Source organism: Culex quinquefasciatus, chromosome 1 (assembly GCF_015732765.1).
Source record: "Culex quinquefasciatus strain JHB chromosome 1, VPISU_Cqui_1.0_pri_paternal, whole genome shotgun sequence".
NCBI lineage: Eukaryota > Metazoa > Arthropoda > Insecta > Diptera > Culicidae > Culex > Culex quinquefasciatus.
Genome location: NC_051861.1, coordinates 92,860,986 through 92,880,291, shown reverse-complemented (window position 1 = coordinate 92,880,291; position 19,306 = coordinate 92,860,986). Strand labels below are relative to the sequence as shown.

The 19,306-nt window shown below is 39.7% G+C and overlaps 1 protein-coding gene across 8 annotated transcripts in view; it reads left to right on the top strand.

Moving 5' to 3' along the window:
* LOC6042731 (amyloid-beta A4 precursor protein-binding family A member 2) overlaps positions 1 to 19,306 on the top strand; it is a 33,480-nt gene that overhangs the window by 7,000 nt on the left and 7,174 nt on the right. For 5 of the 8 annotated variants that reach the window (XR_005278295.1, XM_038261213.1, XM_038261051.1 and 2 more), the window contains exons 3-8: positions 7,771 to 8,731; positions 8,790 to 9,621; positions 17,265 to 17,721; positions 17,782 to 17,929; positions 18,017 to 18,262; positions 18,428 to 18,440. Coding sequence is in view for 7 of the 8 variants with exons in the window: in XM_038261213.1 (XP_038117141.1) it covers positions 7,952 to 8,731; positions 8,790 to 9,621; positions 17,265 to 17,721; positions 17,782 to 17,929; positions 18,017 to 18,262; positions 18,428 to 18,440 (2,476 nt within the window). In the remaining variant the exon portion in view is untranslated. The remainder of the gene's footprint in view (positions 1 to 7,770; positions 8,732 to 8,789; positions 9,622 to 17,264; positions 17,722 to 17,781; positions 17,930 to 18,016; positions 18,263 to 18,427; positions 18,441 to 19,306) is intronic. The other 3 variants (XM_038261315.1, XM_038261266.1, XM_038261369.1) reach the window with 2 other exon arrangements.

Sequence of the window (19,306 nt, the reverse complement as noted above, 5' to 3'; positions counted from 1 at the left end):
AAATTCTAAAATTCTAAAATTCTAAAATTCTAAAATTCTAAAATTCTAAAATTCTAAAATTCTAAAATTCTAAAATTCTAAAATTCTAAAATTCTAAAATTCTAAAATTCTAAAATTCTAAAATTCAAAAATTCAAAAATTCAAAAATTCAAAAATTCAAAAATTCAAAAATTCAAAAATTCAAAATTCAAAGATTCAAAATTCAAGGTTCAAAATTCAAGGGATTCAAAATTCAAAAATTCAAAATTCAAAATTCAAAATTCAAAATTCAAAATTCAAAATTAAAAATTCAAAATTTAAAATCAAAAATTTAAAATTTAAAATTCTAAAATTCTAAAATTTAAAAATTAAAATTTAAAATTTAAAATTTAAAATTTAAAATTCTAAAATTCTAAAATTTCAAAATTCTAAAATTCTAAAATTTAAAATTCTAAAATTCTAAAATTTAAAATTCTAAAATTCTAAATTTAAAATTCTAAAATTTAAGATTCTAAAATTCTAAAATTCTAAAATTCTAAAATTCTAAAATTATAAAATATAAAGGTATAAAATTCTAAAATTCTAAAATTCTAAAATTCTAAAATTCTAAAATTAAAAATTCTAAAATTCAAAATTAAAAATTCTAAAATTCAAAAATTCAAAATTCAAAATTCTAAAATTCTAAAATTCTAAAATTCTAAAATTCTAAAATTCTAAAATTCTAAAATTCAAAAATTCTAGGTTCTAATTCTAAAATTCTAAATTCTAGGTTCTAAAGTTAAGGTTAAGGTTAAGGTTCTAAGGATTCTAAAAGGTTCTAAGGTTAAAATTCTAAAATTCAAAATTCAAAATTCAAAATTCAAAATTCAAGGATTCAAGGTTCAAGGTTCAAAATTCAAAATTCAAGGATTCAAAATTCAAAATTCAAAATTCAAAATTCAAGGTTCAAAATTAAAATCCAAAATTCTAAAATTTTAAAATTTAAATTTAAAATTCTAAAATTCTAAAATTCTAAAATTCAAAATTCAAAATTCTAAAATTCTAAAATTCTAAAATTCTAAAATTCTAAAATTCTAAAATTCTAAAATTCTAAATTCAAAATTAAAATCAAAATTCTAAAATTTTAAAATTCTAAAATTTAAAATTCTAAAATTCTAAATTAAAAATTCAAAAATTCAAAAATTCAAAAATTCAAAATTCAAAATTCAAAATTTAAAATTCTAAATTTGGGTTCTAAGTTTAAAATTTAAAATTCTGGGTTCTAAAATTTAAAATTCTTTAAAATTCTAAAATTCTAAAATTCAAAAATTCAAAATTCAAAAATTCAAAATTCAAAATTCAAAATTCAAAAGTTCTAAATTCAAAATTCTAAAATTGGGTTCTAAATTCTAAAATTCAAATTCTAAAATTCTAAAATTCAAATTCTAAAATTCTAAAATTTAAAATTCTAATATTCTAAAATTCTAAAATTCTAAAATTCTAAAATTAAAAGTTCTAAAATTCTAAATTCTAAGTTCTAAAATTCTAAATTTAAAATTAAAATTCTAAGTTCTAAAATTCTAAAATTTAATTCTAAAATTTAAGGGTTAAAGTTCTAGGGTTCAGGATTCAAAGGTTCAGGGATTCAAAGTTCAAAGTTCAAAGTTCAAGGGTTCAAAGTTCAAAGTTCAGGAATTCAAGGTTCAAGTTCAAGGAGTTCAAAGTTTCAAAGTTAGGGATTCAAAGGATTCAAAAGATTCAAAGGATTCAAAATTAAAATTAAAATTTAAAAAATTCAAAATTCAAAAATTCAAAGAATTCAAAATTAAAATCAAAAATTTTCAAAATTTAAATTCTGTAAAAATTTAAAAATTCTAAAATTCAAATTTAAAATTTAAAATTTAAAATTTAAGGTTCAAAATTTCAAGAGTTCTGAGTTCCAAGGTTCAAAATTCAAGGTTCAAGATTAAAATTCTAAAGGTCAAAATTCAAAATTTCTAAATTCAAAATTCTAAAATTTAGGTTAAAATTAAGTTAAAATTCAAAATTTAAAATTCTAAAATTCTAAAATTCTAAAATTCTAAAATTCTAAAATTCTAAAATTCTAAAATTCTAAAATTCTAAAATTCTAAAATTATAAAATTCTAAAATTCTAAAATTCTAAAAGCCTTAAAGTCTTTAATTCTAAAATTCTAAAGTTAGAAAGAAATTTAGTTTTTTTTTTGTTTTTTGAATTTTAGAATTTAAGAATTTTATAATTTTATAATTTTAGAATTTTAGAATTTTAAATTTTAAATTTACTTTAAATTTTAAATTAGAATTTTAATTTTAAATTTTAGATACAAGGTACAAATTTTAAATTTTGAATTTTAGAATTTTAAATTCAAATTTAGATAGAATTAGAACTAAATTAGAATTAGAATAGAATACAGAACCTAGAATTACAGAACAGAATTTAAATTAGATTAGAATACAGAATTTTAATTTTAGAATTTTAAATTGAACGGATTTTAATTTAATTTTAATTTTAATTTTAATTTTTGAAGATTTTTGAATTCAATTTAATTTTGAATTTTAATTGAATTTTAATTTTAATTTTAATTTTTTTAGAATTACAAGGCCAGAATTTAGAATTTTAGAATTTTAGAATTTTAGAATTTTAGAATTTTAGAATTTTAGAATTTTAGAATTTTAGAATTTTAGAATTTTAGAATTTTAGAATTTTAGAATTTTAGAATTTTTGAATTTTTGAATTTTTGAATTTTTGAATATTTGAATTTTTGAATTTTTGGCTCTAAAAATCTATTGCAAACTAACGTAAATAAAAAAATACCTGGGGTTCCATTTTTGAACGTGTTTGGCCGTGGCGAGATTTTGATAAAGTCCGCCACTTTGGCTTGCAGGCCAGTTGATGTAACGGGAAACCCCTTGCGTTGCATGTCAAACAACCATTGTACAAGTTTTTCCTCCTCAGCGGTTGTGAGCACAGTTGGAGGGCCGGTGGTAAGTTTATTTTGAAACCTGTCACTCATGCGGTACTGTAATGTACCACGCGGAATATTGAAGCTGATACTCGCCCTATAAAGCGACATTACTCCGGTACGAATATGCTCGAGGGCCGCCTGCACATCTTCCTCGGAATAACAATACTCGACTGAAAAAAATTATTGAATGTTCGTGTCAGTATAACGACTGATGGATAAATAAATCAAACTTTCGAGTTTTACTGTAAATAAAAATTTAATTTAAATTTTTAGATCTGAAAATTTTGTCTATGAAGCAATTTTGCAGCATTAGTCTTTCCAATCAATTTTGGGGGCTGCTTAGGGAGCGTTCTTTTATTACGTAACGCAGTTGGGGGGAGGGGGTGTCGGAGGCCGTGTTACGCCCATCCATTTTTTTAAATTTGTATGGAAATTTTGTTACGAGGGGGCGGGAGGATGTCTAAAAATCCGTTTTTTGCGTTACGTAATAAAATAACACTTGCTTATACAAAACGGGTAAGTAAATGAATGCAATTCTGTATATTGAGAAGGGATTCTCTGACCGATTTGGTGTCTTCGGCAAAATTGTAAGTTAATAATTTCGATTTTTATATGTTTCAAAAGTAGTTTGACCTATCAGCCAAAACGTGTCGCTTTTTGTCGCTGGAGAATGTGTCTATAATAGATATGATTTTTGATTTTTTAAAGATATTCAAATTTTGACAAAAAGTTATGCTTTAAATATCAAAGTCAAATTTAGTTTTTAATTGCATTTAAAAATATTTCTTCAAAGAAAAGAACTCAAAAAAATATTTTTGAAAATCTGAGAAGATTTTTAACAATTTATCTAAGGAACTTTGAAAATTGGACAGTTAGATTAGCCTCAGAATGAATTCGAATCAATGAAGTAAATTCTTTTAAGTGTCTGTCACCTAATAAGCCTGTAAATTTAACTAACTGTTTTTGAATTCTTTGTGAGGCTGTATCTAAGAAACTAATTGAATGGTTAAAATGTTAAATAAAAGACGATTTTCTTTCCGTGTACCTACTATTACCCGAAAAGTTCTAATCAGAACCTACAACTTTGCCGAAGACACCAAATCGGTCAGAACATTTCTTCTCAAGATACAGAATTGTATACATTTACATACCCATTTTGTATGAGCAGCCCTAAAAATTGTCTTTTGACATAGGGAATGCATGGACAAAGTTTCATCCAAATTGAAAAATACTAAGATAAGACGATTTGCGAAATCGTACAGAGCCACTCAATACTTATTGGTGTAATATTTGCTTATGTTATGTTACATGTAATGTTAAAAAAGTGAAAAACTGTTTTAAAAGCAAAATTACCTACATCAAGGACAGACAATTAATTTTAGAACGCAATTACCAAACCAATAGTAAGCTCTCACCACTCGCAATTTTCCTATAGAACATCCCAAAAATAATACCCTACCTTTTTCCGTGGTTTGAGACGCCGACCCAGTCTCATCGTTCTGGAGAGGAGCATCGAAGCTGCTTCTGCTGGTGAGCCCTCCGGGACCGGTCACGTTGCCGGCGTTCGGATCTTTCTCAAATAGATCACTTTCCGTTCCGGGACTGACTGCACGCCGCTGGTTGGCCGCCAGGGGACGAACCGATGCTGTCAAAGCGCTGACGCTTTGGGGGGGAGCACCGAAGCTGCTGTACGATCCGGGACTGGCCGCCAGGGGACGAAACGAGGCCATCAACGCGCTGACGCCCTGGGGAGGAGCACCAAAGCAGCTGTTGCTGCCGAACGTTCCGGGACTGACCGCACGCTGCTGGTTGGCCGCCAGGGGACGAAACGAGGCCATCAACGCGCTGACGCCCTGGGGAGGAGCACCAAAGCAGCTGTTGCTGCCGAACGTTCCGGGACTGACCGCACGCTGCTGGTTGGCCGCCAGGGGACGAACCGAGGCTGCCAAAGCGTTTACGCCCGGGAGAGGAACGCCGAAGCTGCTGTTCCGATCGAAGCTTGTAGTGCCGATAGTTTCGCGATAGCTGAGGTCAACTGGGTGTGACGCTGACACAAATAAACATCGCCGGCGAGCTGGAATGTCCAGGTTCTGGCTGGGTCGGCCAGGAATCGACAAATCCATCGGTTCTTCGTCTGTTTCTGAAATAAATACATTTGTTCAATTCAGTCTGCATCAAAAAATCCCTTTTTTAGCTTACCCGAAATCATTTTGCTGTTTACACTTGAAGAAAATTTTGATTTTGACACATCACAACTGTCAATCAATAATGCAAAGGGCCTAAATATTTTTTCAAAGCATTTCTTAACATCGGTTGCCAGTTTTGAGGCAAATGTTAATAAAATGGACGAAAAAGATTATGCAAGCATGGACCAAGATGAGAAATAATATGTTTCAGTTTGGCAACACTGTAGTTGCGCTTGTATTGGTGTCAATTAAGAAGATTGCTCAAAAGTGTTGAAAATATGTTGGGAGCTAGTGCTTCGGCATTTTTTTTTAAAAAGTGTATTTCTTCAATTAAAACAACATTTCGCGTAAAAAAAATTGAGAAGCTCGATGTGAAATAAACGTATGTTTAAATTGCAGCAATTAACATAATTAAAAAGTGTAAAATAGTGAGGTAAAAAGTAAAACAAAAGTGGTCTGATTCAAAGGACTATGCTTAAGCGGTCAGAAGATTTATCAGGCCGGCTTAAATGACGGTGTCAGGTAAGGAAAAAAACACGAGCCAAATACATTTTTCCTGTTTTTTGTAAAAATATAGTGTTTTTCGGATTAAATCTTTCACTAGGATGCATGCTCACTTCTTGCTCATAGTTTGGCTGGTTTGTGGCTCTTTAAAATGAGTTTATTTGTTAATTATTTAGGTTAGAAAATGCGATAGGCTGAAGATAGGTCATTGATTAAAATAGGCATAATTCCCCTAAATTTAACGGCAGCGTTTTTTGGAACCTTTGCCTTGCTTTTATTGTTTGGCGCAACTTAACGGAACTGATTCACCGTCATCTTCGACGTTGATTTTTATTTTTTGCATCGGGTACTGACGATCAGCATCAACAAAATTATGTCAGTCAGCTGTTGATGTTTACAGTCGTTAAGGCTTGATTGTCTCACGCATACACTGACATGACACATGACAGTAATGGATTTGTATTGGTATGTTTGGGCTGCGCTTCGGCATCAGCTCACCAGGCAGCGCTGGCGTCGCCGTGATTTGGTGGAGTTTATTAAGGACGATGGATTTCAAAAATAATTTGTATGGAGAGTCACGTCTGTTTGTCTGTGATTAGTTGTTAAAATAACAAAAAATAAAAACAAAGTTGTGTTCGAAGAATAGCTGATAATATTTATAGTCTGTTATTACAATAACAATCCAACATTAACAAAATTATAACGACGAACAACAAATCCTGTTATAAATAACAAAAAACGTTATTGGCCCAGTATTTTTAAAAATTATAAAATGTTATTCCCAAGTTATTTCGGTCTGCCCGGGTTTTGCAAAAATTTTAGAAAGTGAACCGTGTTTGAATTATGGTTATTTTTATATTAAATTATTCACAAAATCGTCAATTTTAAATGTCTAGCTTTGCATCTTTGAAAAAAATATTTGAAAAGCTGAAACAAAATCTTTATTTTTTTTTTTGCATTTTTGATCTAGTCGTTGATCCGACCTTTGTTGGTTGCTGAGATACGGCTATGCAAAGAATGCAATTACCAAAAATCAGTTTTTTTAAGTTTTACCCAATTGACCCTCAATTTCAATCAATAATATCTAGTATCTTGTTTCCTATTGTTTAAATCATTACTATACTTACAATTCAAATGGGATTAGATCGTATTATTTGTATTTTTTGAAATTTCTGATTTAATTTTTGTAGAAAATACAATATTTATATGTTATTTTTTAAATATCCTGTAATCCTGCAATGTTCAATTTTGGGTGTTTTTGGGGCTTCAAAAACACAAAACAATAAAAAAAAATTAAAATTTTGTTTATTGAACATTTCAATTGATTTCAAATCTAGATAAAATTTTCAAAAGGTCCTATCTGCATAGGAAACCCACGTTTTGAAAATTTAATCTAGAAATAATTCATTATTATAATGTCAGTATTTTTAAACAACAATAAGGCTATGCAAGCCCAAGGAAAAAATATGATTCAACTCAAAAATGAAGAACTTATCGTGCATACAAAGAGCTGTCACAGTCCCTGCGAAACATGTTAGCTGACATCGGGCGGTTATTCAAAATAAATCAGCTAGAAGTCGCATGACAAAAAAAAGTTTTGCGAGAAAGAAAAGGCAGATTTATGATGCAAACAAACCAACTTTTGTGGCACCCCGTGGTTTGAATGTGATGGTAAATTTTTGACTAAAAAGTCTTATGTTAAATTACTCTAAACGCTTGCCCTAGCAACAAGAATAATAAATACAAAATATCCTGGAAATCCAGTTTCCACCTAATTTGGCATCCTAACACCGGCTAACGCTACGTCACGATTGGCATTTAACGCTAGTTTCCGCTCCTCTACTAAATGATACTAATTTTTGCCAAGCGAGATTTTTGGAGCAAAGAGCACGCGTCGTCCAGCGGGGACGGCACGTGCCAGAGCATTTAGCACTTGTTGGAGATAATTTGCCCAACCCAGTGCTCGCGACGGTGACGCTGACGAATGGGGTTCTAAGCTGATGGATGACACAAGGGAAACTCTTCTTTTATTCTGTGACGAGAAAATAAGAGAGAAAACGGGAGCAAAGAGAGTTGCTCTCTTGCTCACTGTCTTGCTGTGTAATGATTTTAGCTTAACCTTACTTTTTGCCTTCCAGACTCACCAATGTTCGAAATCGAAGCAATATGATTTCCCTATCGGCACAGCAGCGCCACCACAGCATTATCCACAACGCTTTGTTAATCTTCAGCAATTGAGCAAGACTGATTTACGTTTAATACAAAACATCAAGCAGAAAACGAACCTTACTAGAAAACATCAACTAATCCGCTGCAACTATGTCCTACTCGAACGGAACGGCCGGCCAGCTCAACACGGGACCAGCGCCACCGCCCAGCACTCCCCGCCAGCCGCAGCCAGGCCGACCGCAGAGCTATGCCGCCACTAGCGCCCTCTACACCAGCAAGGACTCGGCGGACCGGTTGCTGTGGGAGATGCGCGCTGCCAACCGGACGCCCAACACCACCCCGGTCAGCACGGTTCTGAACTCACCCGATCTGACCGATCTGGACACGAAGATGCGCTACCAGCACAGCACGCTGATGCAGCATCACCAGATAAAGGTGGGCCGCAGCCCGGTCGGCAGCGGCGGCAACAACGACAGCAACGGCTCGACCAATCCGTCGAGTCCGACGGCGATCCGGGGTTCCGGGGGAGGAGGAGGAGGAGCAGGTCACCGACCGGAAGCCGGCTTTTCCTCCTTTTCGCTGCTGTCCGACGGCGAAATGGTTGTCTTTGACGATATTGATGTGATGGGTGGCGGCGGCGGCGGAAGCTGGCGGATGGCCGCAACGGAGCGGGACATTCTGGGCAGTTCACCGGTGCCTTCGGAGAATGAAAACAGCTGTGCTTCCAGCGGCGGGGGAGGGGACGAGCGGAACTACTACGATGTAGATAGCAGTAAAATTCAGCGGATTATCGGAGGACTGACGATCGCCGAGTACGAGGGATCGCCGAGGAGGTTCGGGAACATTGATCGGGATGAGGTGGAGCCCGGGGGAGCCACCGGAGGTGGTAGCGGGAAGATCGGTGGAATGCCAAGGCCTGGCTTTCCGAAGGTGAGTCTTTCAGCTATCAATACTTGATCTCAGCATTCACAATCCCTACTTGTTTCAGCGCGTCATATCCCCGTGCATGTCCGACGCCAAGGGCGTCGACCCGCAGCAGTCCTCGGAGCTGATCGACCTGAACGACGACGGTAGCGAACCCGGCCGGGGACTGCTCCTCTCCAACCGCATCAGCGACAGTAAGTTCAACCTGGCGACGTACGTCGACTACTTCGGATCCGTCGTTGGCAGCGAACTAGCGCCGACGGACGACCTGGACCCGAATAACCAAACCCCAACCAATGTTCTACTAACCAGTGACGAAGGTAACGACGGTGGTGGTGACGGTAGACGACCAGACGACGATGACTACTTTTTCTCGTACTCTACGAACCGTAACGCACAAAACAACTCGTACGTAGGGCACCGGCTTGCAACGCGTCGCGGCAGCCTGGAACGGTCCGAATCCGACGAAAGACAGCAGGAGGAAGACTCGGACGCAACCGTCGCCAACAACTACCCGTACTACCAAAAGTACAGCAACCAGCACTATCATTACACCGGAAGTGTAGCGCCACAACCGGAAACGCACAATCAGCAGCAGCAACAACGCTACTATCATTCCCATCACGCTCACTATCACGGTTACGGTTCTAACACGGGTGGCGGGGACTCGCAGGACATTGAGCTGTACATAGATTCCGGCAGTCGTAGCGAGTCGGAGCTGGAACAGCAGCAATATAAACAGCACATGCATCAACAGATGCAGCAGCAGCACCAGCATTCCCAGATAGATAGTAAATTGAGGAATTTTACCCTTTCGCCGGAAACGACCGACTACGACTCCAACTGTGGCGATCTGGACTCGGAAGTGTCGCTGCGGTACATCGGGAACGAATATGGTTTGTAGCGTTGGAGTTGTTCGTAGATTTGGTTGTTAGATTTTTGTTTGTTTAGATTTTTCGTTTGCTTCCGTTGTCGTAGTTTGAAGTATTTCCTCTTGCCAAGCTGTCGTCTTCTGCAGGTTTGATGAATGATGTAAACATTGCATTTCATCTAACAAAACTGCATTTATTCACTGTATTGTTGAACGGTGTAAACATTGCATTTCCTCTGACAGATTTATCCTAGAGCGTCCAATTTCCCGTCCCGGGAAAAAAATTCCCGGGAATTCCCGGGATTTCCCGGAAAAAAATATTTCCCGTTTCCCGGGAAATTTGTAAATTTCCCGGGAATTCCCGAAATACAAGCAGAAGTATACATTTTCCTACCTTTTCGGCACCAATGTTTTGAAATTACACCAAAAATAATAATTGGAGATTTGATTTTTTTTATTTCCATTTACTGTTCATATTAACTAATCAGCTTGTCTGTAAATCTCATGCCAAGGTTTAATTCAGATAATATTTATTTCTGAAGCATTAACCACTAAGAATATTGTTTGCTTATATGTTGAACAACAAAACTTACGCTGTTATGGAATGAATATAAACTATTTTATTTTTGACAACCTTTTTCAATGTTTTTTTGTAATATCATTCGAAAATAAGATATTTACATCTTCCGGCCAAGATCAACATTGAGATTTGTTTGATTTTTTTACCTTGAACATGTTGGATGGAAATTGAACTGATATAATTAAATTTTTAAAAAAGGTTTGTGTAAGAAAAATTTATTTCTAAGTATTCGAGAAATTACAGATTGAACTAATAAATTTATGAAGCACGTGAGCTACCAAGGGCGTAAGAGGGTCATATATGAAAAAATATTGTTGAATTTCAACCACTTTTAAATGCTCAAAATTATTTTAATCTAATTGATTTATTAGGCTGAATACCATATGACTAAAAAAGTCATATCATAAAGCCATGAAAAACCATTAAAAAACAACTTCGTATCAAATTTTCAAGTTAAAAAATAGTGTTTTAAAGTTAGGTCCAAGCACTCGCCGCGATCAGACGTATTTCTATAACAGCTCCGCGTTAAATTTTTATCGTTTATCGCATCGCACACTTCGGTGTTGCTTTGCCGGCTCGTCAGCCGCCTGACGACAGTGCAATCTTTTCGCATATCGTGCCAGATTTTGCGAACATGTCCAGTGTTCAAATCCGCGAAAACACTTTCAAGCTGTGCTTGAAGAACTTTCCCAAGCGACCAACATACGAAGAAATTCATGCATTCGTGCATGATAAAGTGGGGCTCAAGCCTACCCAGGTAACCCGGCTACAGATGAACCACTCTCAAAACTGCGTACACATCAAGTGCGTAGACCTGAAGACTGCCCAAGATGCTGTGATCAACCACAATGACCGCCACGAGTTGGTTGTCTACAAGAAGCGGATCAAGGTGCGACTTATGATGGACGATGCGGGGGTTGAGATCAAAATCCATGATCTGTCCGAGAACATTCGGAACGAAGAGGTTGCTGCCTACCTGAAACAGTATGGCGACGTGCTGTCTGTCAGGGATGTAGTTTGGAGTGAAAGCTTCAAGTACAAAGGGGTCAACACCGGTGTACGAGTCGCAAAAGTGGTGCTACGAAGACACATCAAGTCTTTCGTAACAATTCTTGGTGAGACCACTATGATTAGCTATCGCACACAGCCACAAACGTGTCGCCATTGCCACAATCAGTTACATCCCGGCAGTTCTTGCGTTGAAAACAAGAAATTGCTAGGACAAAAGCAAGACCTGAACAAAAGACTTGACCTTGCTCGCAACCAGCCCAGCGCTGGATCAAGCTACGCAGATGTGTTGGGTCGTATGGAAGCGGCCGCGACTCCACTGATGCCCCAGTTCACACCAACAAACCTGACACAGCTACATGAGCAGTTACGCGGCGTGGCAGTAGAGGTCGAGGCAAGCTCCTCCCTCTCAGCAACCGTCGAGTCCCCACCTCGCGCCGAGGGAGATGTGAGCAGTACAGTTGTACCAATGGAGCAGTCCGCGATCGAGCAGGCCGTGATCGAGCAGTCCGTCTTCGAGCAGTCCGCGATCGAGCAGGCCGTGATCCAGCAGGCCACGATCCAGCAGGCCGCGATCGAGCAGCCCACGATAGAGCAGGCCAAGATCGAGCAGGCCGCGATCGAGCAGTCCGCAATCCAGCTGACCGCGAACGAGCAGGCCTCGAACGAGCAGCCCACGAACGAGCAGCCCACGAACGAGCAGGCCGCGAACGAGCAGGCCGCGATCGAGCAGTCGGAGTTGGATCAGTCAGCGATGGAGCTTGATGCACAAAGCGATGAGGTGAAGAAAGATGGAATCTCGAGCGTGCCAAACGACCAATCCACCCAACAGGCAGAAGGTGAAATGTCGGTAGAAGCCGATGCTTGTTCTTCCTCGGTGAGTCCGTTTGTCTTCACTCCTCCCCTCCCAGCTCCTTCCCTTCCCAATGATCCCCTAATGCAGATTTCTGACTCAGAATCAACCACTGACTCCTCTCAAGAGGTGGACGGTGCTCCGTTCCAGAAGGTGAATAGGAAAAACGGGCCGCCCAAAAGCCCAAACTTGAAGCGTAGACCCACTCCTCCAACCCCACAATGTCTAATAATCCCTTGAGCTACAACATCGCTAGCATAAACATAAATGCTATATCTAATGAAAACAAACTCCAAGCCCTACACACTTTCCTCCGTCTCCAAGATCTAGATATTGTTCTCTTACAAGAGGTAGAAAACCCAAACATGTGTATTCCCGGATTCATTGTGATAACAAATGTCGACAGTGCAAGAAGAGGTACTGCTGTTGCCCTTAAATCACACATTCCTTACTCTAATGTTCAGCGCAGTTTAGATAGCCGGATTATCACAGTCAAACTTGGTAGTTCGGTTACTATCTGTAATGTCTACGCACCATCCGGCACACAGAACCAGTCCGCCCGTGAATTTCTTTTCCGACACTCTCTACCCTTCTATCTACAGAACTCTGCCCCAAATCTTGTCGTTGGTGGTGATTTCAATTGTGTGATATCCACCAAAGACGCAACAGGTTGCAACAACTTTAGTAATTCTCTAAAAAGATTCATTGATAGTCAAAACTTAGTTGATTCATGGGAACATTTGAATAGAAATGCTGTTGCATTCAGTTTTGTCCGTCCAAATTCAGCTTCGCGCTTGGACCGAATATATTTATCCCATTCCCTCGCTCCGCATCTTCGCTCGACTGATTTCTTTGCAACCTGTTTCTCTGATCATAAAGCGTTTAAAGTGAGATGTTGTCTGCCTGATCTCGTCGGAAATGGCCACGGTCGAGGGTACTGGTCAATTCGCTCTCATGTCCTCACGGAGGAAAACTTGGCTGAGTTTGAGGAAAAGTGGACGAGGTGGCTACGCGAACGACGAAACTACACGAGTTGGCTGGGATGGTGGATTGAATGCGCCAAGCCCAAGATTCGCAGTTTCTTCAGATGGAAGACAAATCAAGCATTCCGAGAATTCCACGCAACGAACGAGCTCCTGTACGCCAGGCTGCGGAGGGCATACGACGAGCTGCTGTTAAACCCAGGATCAACAGCTGAAGTGAACAAGATCAAAGGAGAAATGTTGTTGCTGCAGAATCGTTTTTCCAAGGCGTTCGAAAGGATCAACGACAAGTTCGTCGCTGGAGAGAAGATCTCGTCATTCCAGCTCGCAGATCGAAACACACGTAAAAAGAAAAGCGCAATCGACTCGATCCGACATCGAAATCGTTTGCTCACAGACCCAGCGGAAGTCCAAAACCACATCCTGGACTACTACAAAACACTCTACTCGTTGGAAAATGCTGCCCCGAACACCAACTTCCCTACAAATCGTGCCATTCCGCCGGGATCGGACAGTAACGAGCGGATGATGGAGGAAATTACCACTGAGGAGATCTACTTCGCAATCAAGTCCAGCGCGTCACGGAAGTCACCAGGAAGCGACGGTGTCCCTAAGGAGTTTTACCTGAGAGCATTCGACATAATCCATAGGCAACTGAATCTAATACTAAACGAAGCGCTTTGTGGCAACATTCCGAGCAACTTTGTTGAAGGGGTTGTTGTACTGGCGAAAAAGAAAACCGACGAGGACACGATCAAAGCTTACAGGCCGATATCCTTGCTAAACTTTGATTACAAGCTACTGGCGCGTATCCTCAAGCAACGTCTGGAGAAAGTCATGGAAGAAAACCACATCTTGAATGCAGCACAGAAATGCTCAAACCAACATCGGAACATCTTCGAAGCCCTAAATGCCGTAAAAGACCGTGTAGCAGAATTCAACTGTCTAAAAGATCGGGCAGACTCATCTCCTTTGACCTAGATCACGCCTTCGACCGTGTGAGTAGGAGTTTCTTGCTGGTTTGATGCGGAGCATGAATTTTCACCCCGGGTTTGTAAGTCTTCTTGATAAGATCATGAGTATGTCGTCGTCTCGGCTCCTCATAAACGGAAATCTGTCCTCCCATTCCCCATCCAACGTTCCGTGCGGCAAGGTGATCCGCTAAGCATGCACCTTTTTGTCCTGTACCTACATCCTCTCCTTGAAAAAATCCTCCAAATCTGCGACAACCCTCACGAGTTGGTGGTTGCGTACGCGGACGACATCTCCGTTATCGTTGCGGATGATAACAAGCTGGACCAGATCAAGCAAGCGTTTGCAGATTTCGGACTGTGTTCGGGAGCTGTGCTGAACACCAACAAAACCGTCTCTATCAACATCGGTAGGCAGCAAAGCGGACAACGAACACCCAGCTGGCTGAACGTCAGCGACTCGGTGAAGATTCTCGGAATAAGTTTCTTCAACTCTCTCAAGCAAACAATCAACTTCAACTGGGGGGAAGTCATACGGAAGACCTCTCAGCTGATGTGGATCTTCAGACCACGGGTTCTCACGGTTTTCCAAAAAGTGATTCTAGTGAATACTTATATCACCTCCAAGCTTTGGTTTATGGCCTCGATACTCAGCATTCCCAACGCAGCCGTTGCAAGGATGACGTCGCAAATTGGAAGCTTCATTTGGGAGCGCTACCCGACACGTGTGGCAATGGAGCAGCTTGGTCTTCCAATCGACCAAGGAGGCCTCAACCTGCATCTTCCGATGCAAAATGCAAAGCTTTGCTGATCAACCGCTTTGTGCACTGCCAAACCAACATGCCGTTTGCTGAGTCCTTTGGAAGCCAGCTGAAAAATCCTCCCAACCCCGCTGGCGTTCCCGCACTGTACCCTTGCCTGAAAATGCTGGCACGGGAGCTAGCCTACCTCCCACCTCGGCTTGCCGAAAATCCTTCAACCACATCGTTGCTATCTTTCTACAGAGAAAAGGCAAACACACCGAAGATCATTGAGGAAAACCAAGCCATCTCATGGAAAAGAGTTTGGCGCAACATCAGATGTAGGAACTTACGTCTGCAGAGAAATCTTCTTACTACCTGCTCATTAATCAGAAGATACCACATGCAGCACTTTTGTTTAGGCAAAACCGAGTTAGTAGCAACTTTTGCGAAATGTGCCCCCTAGAAGTTGAAGACTTGGAGCACAAATTTTCACAGTGTGTCAGGACTGTTCACTTGTGGGACTTTCTCAAGTCAAAATTAGAGTCGATTTTGAACAGGAGAGTAACATTTAAAACCCTAGTGCTACCAGAGATGAAAAATGTTAGTCCAGCAGCTAAAAACAAGGCTCTAAAAATGTTTATAACATATGTAAACTATGTGCTAGAAGCCACTAGCTCGTTAACAGTAGGCGCACTAGAATTTGTTTTACAGTGTAATTGTCTCTAAAATGTAAAGTGAAAATGTTCTAATAAACGTGTTTAAAAAAAAAAAGTTAAAAAGCGCTAGAAATTAGATTTTTAAGGTGAATTCAATTATTATTTATTTATTCACAAGTTGAATTTTTTGTTTTATTTTAACTGCATGGTCACTGAGACAAATTTAAAAGCAGTTTTATGGTTGTGGAGCATAGATTTTCACTGTCCAAAAACTTTGATTTAATAAAATCCTTCTCATCAAAAATACCAATAATATTTTCTTTCACTTGGGACGATTTGAAAGATTTCAAAATATGAAAGATTATATTTTTTCTCAAAGTTGTATGATTTTTTACAAGCAGTCAAGCCATTAATTCATCCTCACACTCATTTTGACCATTAAAATTGCTGTTCTGTACAATTTCGTTGCAAAAAATTAATCAGAAACAAGATAAGAATAATTTTCGTTAAATTTCAAATTTCCCGGGAATTCCCGGGATTTCCCGGGAAATATGTTGAAAATTTCCCGTTTCCCGGGAATTTTGTAACCCCGGGAAATTGGACGCTCTAATTTATCCTCTTCCACTGGATTCTTGAACGATGCATTTCATTGCATTACATTGCATTTCCTTTGGCAGAACTGTCCTCTTTTACTGGATTCTTGAACGATGCATTACTTATGACAAACCTATTCCCCTCCGTTGGATTGATGATCTATGTAAACATTGCATTTCCTCTGACAAAACCTTGTAAACAGCGACATTACGTTTCTTCTGACAGAGGTGTCCTCTTCCACAGGATTGTTGAATGATGCTTTTCCTTTGACAAACTTTTCTACATTCTCCGCAAACGTCAAACTAGTTGCTACCGGATCATTTTTTTAACTCTTCCGCTATATAAGCACTTTGCACAAATGTGTCATCGTATGAATAACTGTCCAATTTATTACTATAACCACGTATGATCAGTTTAACTTCTCCATTGTCTTAATTTGACTACTGATTATTCAACCACTTTCGCTTGAAAAACTACCCGAACATATGTATACATCCGTACTGGACAACATCTGTCACGTGACTGTCAAAGGTACCCTCAAAGCGTACACTCTGAAATTATTTTAGTATATCGTTATAGAGCTTTATGACGTTTGGCGTACGCACACTAGCGCATCATTTGACTTTGCTGGCCGGACAAAATTTAACCTCACTTTTTTTCGTGTACGTACACGCAATACATGCGCACGTAAATAACTCTATTGATCTGGGTGCTGAAAAGACAGACTGCGTAACGTGATTTTTGAAAGCTCTCCACTGCTCCCCACTAATACAGCTGCACTACAGCTGTAAACATAAACAAAGTAGAAGGCTATGTTCAAGCTCAAGCGTGACATATTTTTTGCTGCTTATGTGAATTGTTTTGAAACAATTAGGATCTGTTGATATTAAAGTTTTCGCTGAAAAATTAAGTGCTTTGCGCTTTTTTTCTTCGTAGACTAAACGATGGGAAGCCAAAAGAGGCCTTTTTTTGTTTTCCACGTGATGACAAAACAAAATAAATTATAGATCGATCACAATACTTGCCACTTCTTGGTAGCATTTTGCGAACAGTAAATTGGTTCCGCTTTGACAGTTCTAAATTGAGGCCGCTTTGCGAACCACTATTCTGCACCCAGTTATTGATGTAGACCAAAATTGAGTTAGGGTAATGAAGGTAGTTTTTATTTATTTATTTATTTATTTATTTATTTATTTATTATTCAATTTATTCGATAATTTAGTTTCAATATCTGTTCTACACTGCAAACAACTGCATTTTCCCTGTCCCTCCCCCGCCAGGCCTCTCCGCCGACCTGAACGGCCTGTCCGGCCACGGCCAGAGCGACAACGTGACCGACTATGGTCGCCTGTACAGCAGCATGCCAATCCTGGAGGACGGTCTGTCCAGCGGGCACGCTTCCGACACCGAGAACAATCTACCTCCGCCCGGGTCGGGGATCTCGATCGTCATGGACCACCACCAACAACCGGCGCCGCAGCAGGTTCCGCCTCCCGGATCGGTAGACGAAGAACCGGTGGAGCCGGAGTGCGACCATCCGTACATTTCTTCCATTCAGAGGGCGGCGGAACAGCAGCAACAACAGCTGGATTCCAGCGATGAGGTGCAGGAAGCCATCAAGGACATCAAAGCCGCACTGCAAATGACCAAAATACTGCCTTCTACCGAGGGAACCTCGGTGCTCGACCTGGACGGACAGGATGGGCCGAGTTCGACGTCACCCGTGTGGGTTCCGAGGTGAGTCCGGGTGATCTTGGAACAGGTCAAACCCATCTAAAACCGATGATCTTCCTCTAGATCGTACAGCAAGTCCCGGGAAAGCATAGACTCGGACCAACCTGCAAAGTTGCTTAGTGCCGACGAGGAGGAAGCCGACACCGACCTGGAGACGGACCGTCTGCTGGGTCAGCAACGGCTGGACGATCACGGGTTCGGGGACGACAAGGTAAGAAACACGATCGTCTCTCGTCCACCAACCAAAATTTCCATCCACCTCATTTGTCCTTGTCCTCGTGTCTTTGTCCCCACCCAGAGCTGGACGGAACGGCCCAAGATTCGCTCGGTCCGGTCGCCGTCGGTGAACCTGATCAGCAAGAACCACACCGCGATCCGGGCCGGCGTCGGGACGCAGCTGTCGGCGGAATCGCCGGTCAACAACGTCGGCATCACCAACGTGTACGGCAACGGTGGAAGCGTTCCGCTCGGAACCGGAGCGGAAGAGGACGCGACGACCCAGCCACTGCCGGCCAGCGCCGAAAAGAGTCCGGCGGTCAAGAATGTTAGTGTTTTGCGTGTTTATATGTGTTGTTTGTTGTGGTTGCAACCCTGCGTTTGACAGTTGCTCACCTTTCGCATTGTTTGCCTTGATCGTTTTCTGTCAGTCGCAGGGGTGGGGTGGTCCAAACAAGTTTATCTAATCAATTTTTTCTACCCTTTCTTGCAGGATCAGGACAAAAGGCAAGTGCAAAACGAAAGAGGTAAGAGTTGATGGAAATCATTCATAAACTTTTGATGTCTTTCTGTCTAGCGATGAACACCAACAATTCCAATACAAAATTAACAAGCTTTTTCCTTATTTTATTCCTCAAATCTTTCTGCCGTCTACTGTCAACTTTTAATTCACACACACACACACACACACACACACTCACCAACACATATTCAACAAAACTATGACACACGCTTTACACGCGAACACAAGTTTAAATCCACGTTATGTTCTTCTTTTGCACGCCCTCCACCCCCCGTTTGGAAATATGTACTTGTTGTAAGTGTCCCACCCCCGTCCGGCAGTGTGTGTTTGCAATCGTGTATTTATTGTTATTATCATGTTTGAGTTTGTTCCCATGGGATTAGTGTTTGCACAACAAATGTTTCAAAAAATGCAGAAAAATATATAGAAAATTGTGCTATAAGATTTTTATCACAGTTTGTTGGGTTTTTAACTAGGCAAATGTTTTTCAATCATTCAAAATGTAGCTTTTGAATTTACAATAAAAGTGTGCCATGACATGAAGGGCATGACAGATACAAAGTCATGAATAATTACCCAAGTAACCGCGAAGCACTAAATAGCAGCATTAAATCAGCATTATATTGGCATTTAATACCAGCAAATCATGCTTCAAAACATTTAATCAGCACTATTATAATCGACTTCGGCTACTGGAGATTAAGCGACTCCGACTTCAGCTCTTCAAAAAGACCCGACTTAACAGTGTTGGATCACGGACGAACGGACTTGACACCAGGAACAATTTTTTTTTTTCAAATTTCCGAAGCAAACTACCACTAACACCATCAAGTTGTCGAAATATCATCG